The following is a 16,932-nucleotide window of genomic DNA, read 5'->3' as shown; positions in this document are numbered from 1 at the left end:
GCTTATTTCCCCACACATACCACACAGCTTCAATTAACAGCTCAATGGCAGCAGACTCTGTGGGTGAAAGGGAAAAGCTGCGTATGATCCCCAGCAAAAGAAAACACGTCTGCGGCTTCAGTGTTTACAGAGGTGTGCAATCGAATGCCACTCAACCCTCTGAGGGATGTGACAGGTACACATCTGAGGTGATATGAACTATAATTCAGACAGCACAGCTCTTTGGTAACATGAAAGAAATCTTTATTACACCATGCCCCTAAAAACTGGAGAGCAGTTATAGTCAATGAAGGACAGAAATACAGAAAGTACAGGATGTTAGAGGAGGGGAAATCATACCCTTTAAGCAGCCAAGGTTCAATTAGCAAGGACGGCCGTGTGGGATCGAAACATTTGTTTACAAAGCTTATTTTTTTCTCAGGGAATCCTGCTTGGGTTCCACGGCAGCAACAAAACAGGGTGGGTGTGGCGACACTTCACAAACCTCAGGGTCTTTTATCGTTACACTGCACGACCATGAGGTCAGAGGAAGGCTCTTTCTTATAAGGCACAAAGGAGTGATTTTTCACTCTCTCCGTGAGAACAGTGCCACATAATGAACTCCTGGGCCTCTGGTATCTCATTCGGTTTCACACACGTCAACTCCATTCTGGAGATGAATGAAAATGGCAGCAAGAGAAACATTTGTGGGGAGGGAACTGTTGTGTTCACGTAATGCCTGGTGATTCCAATGCATTATGATACCAAAGATATCCACAATTGGTAGGAAATTGTTTCTTTGAAACAGGCATTAAATTTGGACAATTACAGTTAATATAAGTGCGACAAGACAAAAATAAATATGATGATTTGATATGCCCAGTTGACACTACATGATTTTAGCCCAGTCACCAACTGGTTTTTGCTCTCCTTCCCGTGTTCGGGGCGAGGCAGTTGTCCACTCGGCGACAACTGGGTCAGTAACTGTGAAAACCTTATAGACGGCAGTCAGGCTTCGACATTCTGAGTTGCCAATTCAAACTGAATACCTAGAATGCTAAAGATCCAGCGGGTCGCAATGTAAAAAGAGCTAAAGCCTCAGGGGCTGTTATTTAGCGCTGCTGTCATAGGTCCTCCGTCGAGTACAGTGTGTGCCATGAACATGTGTCCTAACGTGTTGCCAGATTCTGATTTGTTCTGTCATTTTTGTAACTTATAAAAAAAACACACACACGAGGTTGCTGCAAAATGCAAAAGTGACCCAGCAGCACCTTTTTTCTTTTACTATATTGTATCCAATAAACAACCTGGAGCACTCTCCTTTCTGCTCTGTATCTATGTTTGCAATTAAAACATTTTGAATGAAATTTTTGATACAAAACATTGTCGAGAGTCAAGGAGTGTGAACACGCCTGTCGCTGACCCGTCACATACTGTGAACACCCTTAAGACCTTAAGACTTCCCACTAGACCGATGACTCTGAAAGTTGTGCAGCGTGAACAAGGCATGTATTTAGTAGACATTATTTGTTAAGGGCAAGTAAAACAAGTAAAAAAAATAATAATAAAAAAATAAATAAAAGACAAAGTAGAGAACAGTTAACACTACTGCAGATCACAGGAAAAAGCAGAGAAATTACGTGCTATAAAATAAACATTTACATGAAGCTGTGATGCACAATTATGTTGGTTCTTATTTTATAAAAATTATATTTGCACCAAATTATTCATTCTTCCCATGTTGTAGAAACTGCAGAAATGTTTGATTGGAGGTCTTAAAGCACTAAGTATACAGGGGTGTGCCTCCTGGTGTACCGGTAATAATAATTTTAACCTTATCTTACACTTTTGCAAAATGTTCTGAACAAATCATAAAGTTTGTTTATTTTTCCAATTTCTGAGCTTACGGACAGATAAGGCAGCTTATATAAATATAAACAATTTTCTACATTGCACAATTGACCAGTGGGGCTGACAATTATGATGATCCAGAAGCTGTAGGACTAATAAGGTAGATAACAAATTTAAGAGCAGCAACCCCGTGAATCACATGGCAAACAGAAACATACGACACTCTGGGACATAAACATGCATGTGTTGTTCTCCCTGAAATCTGCAGCCTCGTTTTCTGCAGCAAGATTAACCATGGCTCTTTACACACAAAGCACACACACCCCAAATAACATCACCAAAATGTCCTATAGCAGCGAAATCAAACTTAAACAATTTTCTCAAAGGAAGATTGAAAATCAGGTGACAGCAGGAGAGGCTTTCCACTAATATTCCAGTACAGGTGCTCACTGTTGTATTGGATGTTACACACGTAGGAAATAACGGCAGAGAGGCTGTAAAGAATGTCGTTTTTTTCAGGTGGAGATGTGTTCAAGTCCGAGTAGATTTAATTGCCATTGACAGCGGCGGAGCGTGAGGTGGAAAACTGGGTGGAAAACATCTGGATGCAGTGGTTAGCCCCTCAGGGAGCCCACAATGTACAGACGGTGTAGGATAAATTGATTTGAAGCTCTATTTATGTGCATTTTGCTGTGACAATTAATTTAAAAGACCATTGAGGGAAAGAAAATAGAAATTTAACAACTGCTATCAGAAATAAAAAGACGAGCTTTTTGACAAAAAAGATTAACATTTTTCTTTTCATTGCCTAAACAAATCCAACTGATACATTCAAGCAACTATTTATAATCAGATGTTAGTTGACAGTGCTCTATTTATTTTATTGTGTTTTAAAAATTGAAGTCCTTTAATTTTGAAATTAAAATATGAATATAGATATAAATATGAATGAATAAAATAATATGCAGATCTTTCAGCTCTCTGATAAACATGAAAATTGGTTCTACTGCAGCACATTTAGGCATAAGAAGCGGTCGCAGATTTCTTTTCTGGGCTTTTAAGAGCCAGCAAAATTGTTCAAATACCTAATGGTAAATAACAGTTCTATGACAATTTTTATCAATAGCAGAACAAATTTCTATCCCTAAAACCTCAGTAATGTTCTGCGTTTTACATATTCTATATTTGTTTCAACATGCAGTTTTTAAATGAAATTATATATTCTCCATTTGTTAGTCGGTGTCACAGGTGTTGTGAGGGCTCACCTAGGACTAGATCCTTTACAGATCATTTTCAACATTATTAAAAAAAAACAAATATATGTCTGAAATAATAGCAGTATTATTATATTTAATGGAATATGTAAGCAGCATCTTTCAGCAGCACATATTCAACATATACTGCATTACGAGCTTTGCTCCCTTCAGGCAAGATGAATTCTGGGTTATTTTTGCCATGGTGTATCTGGCACAGTTTTGGTGATGCATGCTCAACAGGCCAATGAACGCACAGCTGCTCCGCTGCTCATTGGCTGCTGTAGACTATGGATAAGCCCTGATTGGTGACTGTCTAAGATGGCTCACCAATGATCAAGAGGCACTTTCAAATTCCTTGATTAAAAAACATCATAACAGTTTCAAGATTCTTAACACCAACTTTTTCCAGTTAATCTTTACTTTGACAGGACTGACTGAATTGGCAGGACTTTCCTGGGATCGAAAAAAATCAAGAAATGTAAAACAATGGTTCTGCACCATAGCACCACATCTCCCAGTTCACTGTGGGGTTGCTGGGCAAACTTTAGAATGGGCCTGCCTCCTGCGTGCGTACAGGAGTGGCTAGGTGAGTGGTTAAAGCGTGTGATGACGTGATGGCTGATGGCTGACGTGTTTCTCTAACCCTCCTGTGTATCGCGTGACGAGACCTCACCCCATTACTTCTGGAAAGACCATGTGATGACCCAGAGGTACAGTCACAGGACACAATCCTCACTCTCTTCTACTTCAATTTATCTCAACCTCAAACCTATAATCACAAAGGTTTAAATTCTTAAAGCTAGGGAACGTGACAGAAGTGGAACACAGCATCAATGGCGCGGAGCTTTATCAATGCTATTTCAGTCTGACAAATTTGTTTTTCGTTTGGAAAAAACCCCCCCAAAATTTTCCCTTTTTTCTAATGTAAAACAAAAAAATTTAATTGTAAAATCAAAAACAAATCGAACAAAAATTACATTTGAGAATATATAAGATTAAATGTATGTAATGCAAAGTTTAACAACTGGGAAAAAAGCAACACATATTTTAAAATGAAAATGTATCTATTCTAAAATAATATATTTGACATAATTATATATATAATAAATATATTTTTATAATTTGGAGTATATATTCTTATAAAGATATCTGGAAATGATTTTTAATTGATTTGCTTTTAAATATGTTCCCTATATTCTAGAGAATGATAATCTGATTAGATTGAGTGGAAAGATGAGACTGGTTAAGTAGTGAGTATAGTAGTAATGATAATTTAAGTTTTTTGCAAATTTCAAATTTTAAAAAAATACTGATTGACTTCAGACATATCTGAATATTCCAGGAAATAATAATTAAATTGAACTTTTGGCTTTTACCGTTAAAGCTAAAGCACAAACACCTCTGATGAACACAGAAACAGCCCACGTATTCAGCATAGAAAATAAAACTTTTCCATAAGTGTGCAATCACTATTCACAGCATGAATTAAAAGCCTCTCAGCATCGTTCTCTCTTGAACTATTCGTATGAAACTGATTACTTGTAAATACCTCATTGAAACCTGTATCACACTATTTTGTACTTTCTGAAATATGAACTATTCCTTACTCCCTTACATTGCTCAATTTGTTTTCAGTGATTGAGCATGTTCTATACATCTGGCTGTTCTATATGTAAAGATGGTAAGCTGATAGTGGTGGTGTCTCTACTGGTTGTAATTTATTCCTTCAGAGTTAATCAGTCTCTGTAAAGTGGGATGGGACCGGTTTTCTGCAATCTCTCCCCTTTTGTTTAACAGACAATGCGGGTTTGTCAGGTCATTTGCTTTCTTTTGTAGAGCCTTGTCAATGTGTGATATCCACCCTGTCGCTACCAATACTGCAATGTTAATGTCAGAGACAAAGGGTACTTCTGACCTCCAGAAATACCTTGTACTTATTGCCAAAGTTCTCGCATCGAGTCCCTGGAAAATTACCCTAATGGCATAAAGGAAAGAGTAAAGAAACTCAACCAAAGGGGTTCTCATCCGATTCATGAGAAGATGTTCTGTAGTACCGTAGTACTATGCTTGAGTGGAGACACCTGATTGGCTGTGGCAGAGGGCCTGACATATTCTCTGACGACTCAGCACTGGGACCTATTACGCCCGATGCCCTCCTCTCATCCCCTGCAATGTTTGCAGTGGCACGCACGCGATCCCTTGCTCCGCTTGGCTGCACCCTCTCATTGAATTACTTCTGCTATTCTAACTCCTGCATCAATTATGCACTAGAATAACTCAGAGCCCTGATGGAGCCAAGACATAAAAAGGGATCATGGGCGCAGGCGCGCACAGCTTCTGGTTGGCTTGCTCCCACCACACCGCTGCCACAACCTGGGATATGAGCAGAAACAGCACAGCGCCACAGCTTTAAGCTACATCAATGTGTTAGTAGGTCAATGGTGTTAAATTTTAATATGGGATGGCCTAATCTTGTTTTTATGTCTCATCAGGTGATATTTGCATCACTTTGTTCACAAAGTACAAGTAAAGCAGGTAGCATGGTCACACTGAGCGTAGTTCAAATCAAATTCTTTCCTTTCTTTTAAATACAAGGATAGGATGTGGTAGATCTTCACTTTGTGGCCGTAAAACTTCTGTTGAAGTAAAAAACAGCACAGCAGTAGTCTGATTACTCTGAGATGAGCTGATGAAACACATCATTATCTGAGAAGATTCAAATGACTGCATATAATGACTGGATGTAAAATCAAGGAGACCTTAAAATGAAGCGCCAACATTTCCTGAAACTAATAGAAATGTTGCTGCATCATTTATTGACATCGTGCATTTGCTTTCAAAATTAAGGATAAACGGGATCAACAATAGTCCCAGTAAATACACAAAATCCTTAGTAATAACTGCAATACCAGTCACCAATACTCAAGGCAAACAAACACAAAAAAACCAACAAGTTATGTTATGGTAATGATCTTCACCATAAGATGATGGTCGTCGCCTCACATCCCGTTTAGAAAAACATAGCGTGCGGCCCACACAAACATGGCTGCTCCGTCACGAAACAGTCGCCAGTTTGAGAATGCAAACTCTGCAAAATGAAGGTAGCAAGAGACAGTATGAAGAGTAGTTGGTTCTAGGCTTCGCCTGGATTTTTTTCAGGTATGTGGGATAGGCGGATTTTTGGCATTTTATGGAATTTGTATGATCGACCGTAATTAATACGAACAATGACGTCAACTATTTACAGATGCTCCCGTTGAATAGATTATAATATAACATGTTTTATCTGTCATTTACTCAGAAAAAGTTTCACTGCACAGATATATTTGTTTGCTAGTGATGATGTTGCTCACTAATGATGTGTCACACAAACGCCACAAATATTTACCCCCGACCCCCCCCCACACATTTATACACACACACACACACACACAAACATTAAATTTATTCTCCAGAATAAAAAAGTTAAAATATTATAAATGATACACACACGCATATATAAAATTTTAACCTGATTTATTGAGGAGAATAAATTTAATGATTTTATAGCGGTGTCGTGTTCCAGTAACATCATCTTGATATTTGTATCTTTTCCTCATCAAATCAAAATGGAGTCAACCTTGGAAAATGGCTGACGGCGAACTATGCACCGCCACACACCACAGAGTAAAGGCGAAAAGGAGGCGAAGTCTACCACGTCTGGAGAAAGCACTCGAAGACCCTGCAGCTCAGGTTGAGCAACAAGAAATATAAAAAAACAACTGATTTCACAACCATTCATTAGCAAAACAACATAGAATGATGAGACACAATGAATGTGTCACAGTGGTCCTAACCAGGATTTCCCTTGGTTGTCAAGGTTGGTCCAGTCTCCATTGTGAGATCACAAATGCTGTTTTTATTATTGTATCGGCCATAAGGCGCACCATATTAAAAGGCTCAGTCTCAGTTACGGGTGCTATTTCTGTATTTAACATACACAAGGTGCACCGGATTATAGTGCGTGGGCATGGTAAAACATACCGGTACGCTAGCTTAAAACATGCATGCTAGCGTGTATTTAGCAATGGACTCACGTACATCATCTTCTGTATCCGAAATGATTGAAATTAATCCGAAGTGGCTTTTGCAAAAGCCGAAAAGCATTTACATATTTTGGAACTCGGTGCACAAATAAGGCACACCGCATTATAAGGCTCCCCACCCATTTTGAAAAGAAATAAGACTTTTAAGTGCACCTTATGATACGGTATTGATCACATACCGGCAAATAACATCTTTCCTCTGAATCCTTCTTGAAATAAAATAAGTATTAAATTATCTATTGCGGTCCTAGCTGCATGCTGCCAAAGCATCACCACAAAAACCATCGTGCCCAAATGATTACATGAGAAATCTGACCCGGACAAATGAAAGTAATCATACAGCAGTGCAATAAGCCAACAAGAGACATATTTTTTTCATCATCACAAATGTTTGTGGCTACACAGACTTTCCCAAGACATTCATTACCCTGAGTTGCAAACTTTAATGGGAAAAGTAATTCACATATTATTAGTTTATTATTATTTATTATTATTATTAACATTATAAGTCAGCAGCTGTTTTGAATGGGGACAAGCAGCGACACAAACCTGCTGTTTCATGCTCACCTTACTTTGTAAGCCATACTGACCAACATAAAGTTCCAGAAAATGTAGGTTTTTGGACAATTTACAACTCAGGTGGGATTGTATAGGATTTTGCTCTTAAGGGTCATGCCAATTTGGGCACCTACTTTCTTACAAACCAATAGAGAGAGCAAGGCCTGTCCTGGAAGACAATACCATGTCATAAAAGAAACACAAACAAAAGACACAACGAACAAATCACAACAGCAGACAGCCAGCTTGAAGTCTCACTGGCTGCAACATCACTGTAACCCAAAAAAGTGAGATTTGAATCAACCCATCCTTTATGATTACTCTACTCTGAAGAACAAGGTACATAATCACCACTGCCAGCCAATGGACATGTATTCAAGGATGTTTACCAATCATGAGTGTTTTATTTGTGTGCTTGTTTTTTTTATAAAACTGAATATCCAGTCAAATGACCAGGCTGTAACTGAAAATAATTGTAGAAAATGCTGAAGGAGAGATCTTTTGTAAAATTTGACCAGTATATTTGTTTAATAGAAAGGAAACTGTCAGACTGAAGATTTTCTAATATGTACAGTAAGAATATTTAATCATATGAAACCGTGAAGAACAGTATCCCTAGCAACAGAGCTTTCTCTGCTTATTTTCACTGTTTTTCTAGGTTGTGTTTAAACATTATGTCTTGACAGCCGTTGAGACCTCAGTTTTTATTATTTCTCAGTGCTGATGGGAAGGGCTGAACGGCATCCACCTTGCTGCCTTTGATGCTGCTGATGCTAACCCTAACCCTGACAGCAGCACCCTTGGCCAGGCTGTCAGCTTAGTGGTTCTTTAGGACCTCTTTGGAAGCAATTTTTATAAGCTTTACTGCAGTCATTAGGAGCTAAGGCTGATTAATGTGAATGGTCAGACAGGGCCTGGCTTTCTAAAGGAAGAACAGAGAGGGGTGAAGGGTCCCACAGGAAGTGTTTTGTGTCTCCACACAAAGGGGGGCTGACCTTTTAAGCTCTTTAGAGCTTTTTTGCTAATACCCTCACCGGTGCCTACAAAGACACAGGGGATACCATTTCACCACTCACATTTTAACAGCACATACACACAAAGTATTGACAAGATTAAAACAGCAAGTGAAGCTCTGTGCAGTGGAGCAAGACTGAGATTAGGCCTGAGAGTCTCTTGCTAATCCATTGACTGTTGCACATATCAAATGCAGAATCCCAAACAGATTAAGTTTGTTTACGTTCAGGCAAATATAAAGATTCCTGCATTAGTTAAAAAAACATAAAATACAGGTGGACGCCATGGCTCAAATAAATTCAGCCCAGAGAAGTCCAAAGGTAGTCAGACTAACACCCACAGATAACTGGGTTGTAAGTTGATTGGTTGAGCTGGCCTAAGTGATCCGCACTACATTTTGTTTATGCTGGAATCCCGCCAACCTAGCAAACCTAACAAACCAAAGCAAAGTATTTGTGGAATGACCACCATGATGCTTGATTCACGGACTAAGTTACTGGCGTGTAAACCTGTCCTTCGCTACTCTTGACTTCGCTGTGGCTGCGACCTCACTGGCTAACTTCTTTATGTATTGTTGTGGTGTGACTTCAAGGAATCTGTTCAACATTGTGCTGGAAGGCAAATAAAAGGCTATTTACAAGTGTAAATTGATTTAGTAAACCCACTTATTGTCACACTTATTGTCATAAGTTGTGAAGTTCAGAAAAAAAGTTTGGTCCAAGTGCAAGGGATCATGATATTTCTAGGACCACATTAGCTTTGTGACTTCGGCTGATTTGAACATAAAGGTGGCTAAATAAAAAGAACACATATACAATAAAAACTCAAATTAGTTTGCATACCTTGACAGAAGAGAATTAATCTTTATAGAATCTGAAAATACACTTAGATATCGTTTAATTCTGTTTTTACACTCGTTAGAAATTAATTCTTGAAAATAACACATTAAAGAAAAACAGCTGGGCCACCTCAAGAGAAACTTTGCGTAAGTCAGTAAAAACATCTGTGTTTATTAATAAACTCTTGTCCCTGGCTGCTGTCAATCACGCTCTTGTAGCCCAGGGGTTTTCTATTATTATTCGCAGTGGGAAGGGTGGAGAAAAAGCTGTCTGCAGGCAGAGTCAGTAAACACAAAGAATGATCATTGTCTCCACAGGACGACTGGTCCCCCACCCTCCTTATAGGAATCATAAAACTCAACGCTTAATTGGCCCGAAAGTTCAGACTGATTATGTTGATCCAAGTGATCCCTGAACATTGAGCAGTAGGAAATTGGCTCGATATGAAAAATAAATAGGTGAGATCATGTATCAGTGATGTTACGCTCTTGCATCTCATGTACTGCCAGCATGAAGTGTGATGAGGAGGCACACTGTAATAAAATAGCATACATACAATCTTTAAAACCCAGAACCGCCCCTACCATCACCTTCTTTATTTGGGTCTCTTCCTCTAGTATTTTTTTTTTTTAAGTTTAAGATCATTACAAATTAAAGATCATTACAGCAGAAAGAAATAATGTTTTGCACCCGCGAAACTGCCACACTTATTGCAATGTCATGACACGGTGTTCAGTATATTGTTGGAAATAAATAAACAGCTTTTTATTTGTATTCCAGCACAATGTTGAACAGATTCCACAATGGTGCCATACTTTTCAAATAGTCATTTTCACAGTTACTGAAAAGGGGAGGTAACTTGTGACATACTGTATGGTATGATTGTTTAGGGGGAGCAATACTTATTTTATAAAAATACTTATTTAAAAAATCAAAAAACTGACAATATGGAATAACTATGTTTATCATTATGGTTGAGAATAATTTGTTGTGGGAAAATAGACAGGAAAATGCAAAAAATCAGGGATAAAATGATTGATTAATTTCTTGCTGGTCTCTGCTTCTGTAGATGGCTACAGTCCCGAGACCTGATCAATATTTGGATGTGGTTGGTGTTTTTGTCTGATTTTAATCTGAGCAGAACCAAACTGCAGGGAGCTGAGAGTGAAAGGCAAGAGTAAACGCTGGGAAGAATGCAAACAGGGCAACGCACAAAGCCAGTGGGAAACCGTCACCGCATTAACCCACCACTGAGTGAAATTTGGAGTATTGTTTCTTTCAGTAGAGATTATAGGGAGAATTTAACAAGGAAAGCAAATAGCAGACGTCATTCTGAAACATATGCAGAATTGTCGAGTCGATGAGATTGCTCCTGTTTCTGAGGTCCTGCCCCCCCCATATACAATTAAACTGAGAGAAAAGGAGCATTTGAATGAGCAGAATAGCTATTGATATGTGAGTAACCATATTTTTATGCAATATGAAAATAGGTCACTGAAAAGAAGCTTTGACTGTCTTTATAGAACTATGTTGAATTTATTGGGGAACACTTCAAATAGGAATTATCAAGGCTTACAACAAAAAGCCCCAGGGGTAACAGCTGTTCCCAGCTGTCAGGTCATTAGGCCCCGCTCAACGAGCTTTATCAATGATGAGGTGTATCACTTTCCATGATGTTGTAGTCATAAACAGCAACTTGGCCCTAATTCTCCATTAATCCCATCTATCAGCAACAAACAGCTTGGGTCACAACACTGACCCATACCAATCTGGAAGGGTTTTAATCAATCATCTAACTAGCTGTTGGGCAGGGAATTGGCCAATAATCTCTTAACAGAGCAGCAGTAAAATTCCCCCTGATCCACGTTATTTCCTCATCAGTTTCCAACGCAGAAGGCAAAGCTGACGAGGAACATCTGTTGCTTATTTTTCTTATGTGAGCTTTTTTCTACTGCAGATTTTAATTTCCAGTTATACAATTTCTTTGTATTTGCTAGAAATGTTTCATTCTGTAGCCAATTTATAATTTTATCTAATGTAATAATAACACTTAAATGTAGTTTTTGTGTTTTTAATCTGTGACCGCTTACTTCAACTTTATGGTTTTGTTAATATATATTTCAGGTTTGAAGTTTCTTTCATAATAATTCTTGCCTGTGGAAAACCCCCCACACATCTGATGTTAGTTACAAGCTAGTTCCACTACACCATCGAACCACAAAATACATCTAAATTATTCTTTTAAACATTAGCAATATTTTGTCAACTTAATTATTCTTGTCTATATGGAGGACACTGTGAAGAGCAGTAGATGTTGTTTTTTGCGATAATAAATTGTAATGATCCTCATTTTTAACCCGTCCACAGCTCGGGTAGGAAAGCCACGTTAAAGCTGCAACCTCCAATAAAACCTGGACAATAAACATTAGCAGACAAACAACAAAAAATGTGTGGCTGAAACAAGAGGAAAATCTGGAAAAAAAACCATATTTCCCCCCCCCACCAAAAAAAAAAACAAACTCCCTATTTCAATTCTTAAGCTCCTGTAAAGGAATTCCTGAATGTCTGAGTATGCTGCTGTTGCTGCTGCTTTAATACTGACTCTGGTTTTGTTAGGCAGCAGGGATGTGGGTCCATAAGTTTATATTTATAGTGGCTTGATTAAGTCGCTCACTGTAAATTGGTCAAAATCCTCTGCTAAATAAGCGTTAATGTAAATATTTGGTACTGAGGGCCAGCCCTATCCTGTGGCTAACTATACCATTATATGGTGGTGTCAGGTTTAGATTAAAGAGGAGAAAAGGAGACACCCATTTAGAGTTAGCTGTTTATTTTGCTGCCATACTGGAGTCATCGCTAGGCTTGTGAAGCTGGTGGTAATGCCGTAGTTTTGACCCGGAATATGGTCCCCTGTATGCTCCCTAACCCACAACTTGTCTGGTGTTGGCAGTGTGTGACCTCAACATGTTTAGATCTTTCGAGAACTGAGCACCATGCTGTGTCTTGGCCAGCAACTGAAAGATCCTTGTGTACCCCCTCATTGTCTACTGCTGCAGGGACAAGGAGGGGCAAGAGGGGTGGTGAGAGGTGAGGAGGGAAAACTTGTGGGGCCATAGCAACCAAGACACCAGAACCATAGAGCTAGGATGTTTTTGAAGGCCAACAGCAAAAAGAATACACCCTAAGCCTGTGAGTGGGACAGGAAAGAGTTATAATGTGATATCTGTAAGAGCAGGAAGACTGCTCCAAAGGGTTTCTGTTCATTTGTCCCACAAAAAATACTCATAAACCAAATTACATAGTATATGACAAAAAACCCCGATTTTATCATTATAGTCATTCTATGAATTAAATGATGGTATGCTTGTCCCTTTATCAAAATCTGCCTTTATCTGTGTGTGAAAATATAGTCTATGAACTCATTACCAGTATCATTAAAGATCCGTTTCAATCTTATGACTTTAATATCTAAACTTCTGGATAATAGTTCTGCGCAGACTTCGATATCAAAAACATGGAAGGTACCAATAGTTTATTCCTACAATTTTTTTAAATTTTTTTTTTACAAAACTCACACTATCAGTATGAGATGCGACACTGATTAGACCCAGAAAATCACTCTGTATATTAAAAAAAAACCCAACTGTCATCGATTAAAGCTTGAGCAGTGTGTCAGTTTAGTAGCACAAGCTGAATTCTTTTCCCTGTTTATTTCATTCTATGACCGAAACCTGGAGCCATCACCGATCAACACTGATGCGTAATAAAGCGCGTAATGGTGCGTAATAGTGCAGTCCTTATGTGAGGGATGAAAATGGCTTGTTGTTGCCTCTTAAATGTGATTTATGGTTCAGAAAGATGATTCATATAGAGCATATTATTAAACTACAATCATCGCAACAACAATCAATGAGAACTGAGCCTTGAATGATCGCCACAAGAGTATTATTAGGCGACTTAATTGAACTAATACAACCAAACTACTTATGTTTAAAAACGCAGTTTCCAAACCTTAGTACAGGCTGGAATTTTTGTTTAGTTGTTTCTTTTACTGAATGCATCCAGAGTAAATGGGCAATTAGCAGTCATCTTACAGTAGGAGTTACCTACCGGGGGTTGGTCCGATTCCAGTGTACAGCGTAGCGGTCTGACACGATCTTGGAAGCCGCTTCTTGACCGTAAACACACATCCCAATGACAAAGATGAGGAAGAGGATCGTTTCCACCTGCGACATCTCAGCAGGCAAAGGAAAACGATGATAGTTTGTTCTCTCTTGTGGGTTTAAAGTGCGTGGAATGGTTGTGACGAGACGGAATGTCAATCCCGCGTAATTACGAAAAACAAATGCCACATAAATACAGCTCACTCCGCTGTTTCTTACGGGAGAAAAGCTGGCGAGTTGCCTTAAAAATACGCAGGTCCTGCCCCAGTCAATGTGAAGGAAACTCGCATCTTTAATTAATAGTAGAGACAAACATCCAACGAGGATCTGCCACAGAAATCAATAATCTCCGTAATCACAGCTCCGCATAGCGCTGCCAACTCTCCCCAACTTGCACCGAAATCTCCAAAAGCGGCGTTGCTTCGCGAAAAAAGAGGGGCGAAAAAGCTCACAAAGTCAGTCATTAAATGTTCCACAAGGAGAACAAATCGCAGTCCCGTTTGGCTCCAGCAGTGCGATGGACGCTCGCCCCAACTCAACTCCTCTTGCTCGCTCACTCGTCAAAGGAAGCCAGGAACGTGGGGTCGGAGCATACGTCCCAGGTCCCGATCCACTCGCAGCTGTCCCACCGAACAGACACCAACACCCGCAGTAAATCAGACCCGGTCACCCTCCCTGCACCGAGCACCGGACTCGCCAAACAAGAAGCACTTAAGCGCAGTATGCTGGAGGTATCACACAGGTTTGTAGTGTCTCCGGATCCCGCGGCCATGCACTCAGGGACTAACCCTCCTCCCCGAAACCCTCCAGTACCCCCTTTCTCTCCCCCTTCCCCTCTCTCTCTCTCGCACGCTGCAAAAAAAATGGTCGCCTTGAGTTCCCCATTGAGCTACACTCATTCTCTCACTCAAAGTGTAACTCTCTGACATGGAACCACAAAAGCAGCTTTAAATCGCCGCATGTTCGATCAGGAATACACATGAAATATGATGAAATATGATTTAAAGCGTAATAATTTCAACAAAACTCTATTTATGCCAAAGGAACCACTACTGAGGGTTTCTTAATGAATCAGCATCTGGCTTCATATTTGTTTTTGGTCTGCCACTAAAACATCTCTCTCCCCCAAAAATATGACCCATCAGGTTAGTGTCCATCAGTTTATGTGGCATGTTGAGAACATTTTGATATGATACATTTTCTTACAGTGTAGTACATACAGTTGTATAATCAAAAGAAATCAACATTTGACAGCCTCAGTTTGGAGAATGTCCACGAACCAATGATTGCAGATAAAGACAGACCATAATCTGGTAATTTGGGGTACTGCTCTGAGTCACTTGCTAACGGGAGGATCGTAAACTGCATGCAGACAATGAGAGGTCACCTTTTAAACCATGGTTTCTGTTTTCTGATAGATTTATTCCAACCAAACTGCTGCATTTGGCCATGGTCAGGGTTTTCTCCCCTGTGGACCATCGATCCTTTCAGCACCCTTATGGAGGCACCGTAATGGAGGTTTCCAATTATGTTTACTGTATAATACAAGGCAATATATATGTACTTTAAAGATAAATCAAATGATTCTGTAACACACTAGCACAGTGGCAGAGAGGCTGTCTTGCACAGAAATAGTTTTGCTACATTTTTTTAAACATCCAATCCAACCCAGCTTCATTGATAAAGCTCTTTTAAAATGGCTTTGGCCAACAAAATGCTGTGCAGTTTCATCACTGCTCATAAACAATAAAACATGATGCAGAGCATTCAAAATAGCTTAAAATGGCCACTAAATAGGCTTTCAAGACTGGCTGTGCATGGACTACTGCTGTATTGCCATTCTCCCTACTTTGGCCAAATACTCAACTCAGAATCTCTAAGAGGAAGCTAACATTTCTCATTTGGAGGTTGGAACCATGCCACAGCAGGTTCGCACAGCACCAATACTGACTATGGTTTCATTAACCAGCATGGATGTGGGCCCATAAATTTATATTGAATGCTGTAGGGTTTGGCTGGGGACCCTGAGACTCAGCAGAAGTGCCAAGGTGGTTTAATATAAATGTATTAAATCTGACAAATGGATCTTGCAGTAAAGCCTGATTTGAAAATTAAAATCCAAGCTAGACGATGGAGATATATTCCATAGTATTATTAACCAGGAGATGCTAGTTCAGCCATATTGTGTGACTCAAGAATGCTTGCACGCAAACCTGCAAGCCGCTGTATGTGTGTGTGGGTGTGTGTGTGGGTGTGTGTGTGTGCCTGCATGTGTCACCCACCTCACGCAGAATAATCCTTGAGCCTTAATCACCTCATCTTCCCTACGAAAGTGCCTGTCCTACTTCATTTATGCCTGATATTCGTCTGTGTTCTCCAAGACAATAGAGTCGTTATAAATTAGGGTCAGTGGGGCTGCCAGCACAACACATGGTGGTGCATCTTAATGTTTCTCATGGCCCAAATAAAACAATACTGTAGTTTAGAGTTTGAATATTGCATTATTTCACTGTGAGCGCAGAGCTACAAAATAATTTTCAATTTATTTTCCTTCCAAATTAAAACTATGTGTTTAGGTTGTAACACACATCACTACTAACAGTAGGGCCAGCTGGGCATTTGTGCTTTTTTCCACCCTCTTTTATACGTCTTATACTCACATACACACACACACACACACACTTAAACACTGGAATTTTCTACAATTTTCTAAAACAATTACTTATTAAAACTGTGCTTGTTCCGTGAGTGGACTGTGAAGACAATGGCAAGTATACATAACAACAATTTATTTCTGTATTTGCCTATCATACTATATATGATAGCACTAAATACTTTGTTTTATTAATTCTGGGGAGAATATTGGTAATTTTTCTTATGTAAACACACAATTACTATGTATATTTATGCATTTTAGTGATGCTGGGGTATTTCACATGATAGAAATGTTTTTTTAATATGTATTGGAAACTTACATCACAGGTACCTGGTTGAAACTACAGGAGATAAAAAGAACTCCAGTTAAGCTCTCAAAAGGTTTTCACAGCAATGTTAACCTACTATTTTTTCTTGACCAGCTCATTACTTTCACCTCTTTTTTTCTTTCTGTCATCTGCTGCTTGTGATGCAATGAGGTGGTTTATTCATCTGCCTTTTGTTAGCACCACTTATTACAAAACTTTGGGGT

The 16,932-nt window shown here is 39.2% G+C and overlaps 1 protein-coding gene across 1 annotated transcript in view; it reads right to left on the bottom strand.

Annotated features, from left to right (window-relative positions):
* Positions 1-14,557, bottom strand: part of LOC130517117 (ephrin-A5b-like) — a 39,384-nt gene extending 24,827 nt beyond the window's left edge. The window contains exon 1 of the mRNA XM_057018756.1: positions 13,693-14,557. Coding sequence (XP_056874736.1) covers positions 13,693-13,817 — 125 coding nt within the window. The 5' untranslated portion in view covers positions 13,818-14,557. The remainder of the gene's footprint in view (positions 1-13,692) is intronic.
* Positions 14,558-16,932: the final 2,375 nt, after the last annotated feature.

This window comes from Takifugu flavidus, chromosome 20 (genome assembly GCF_003711565.1).
Source record: "Takifugu flavidus isolate HTHZ2018 chromosome 20, ASM371156v2, whole genome shotgun sequence".
NCBI lineage: Eukaryota > Metazoa > Chordata > Actinopteri > Tetraodontiformes > Tetraodontidae > Takifugu > Takifugu flavidus.
Note: the sequence above shows the minus strand (reverse complement) of the source record. Positions and strands in the feature narration are given on the sequence as shown.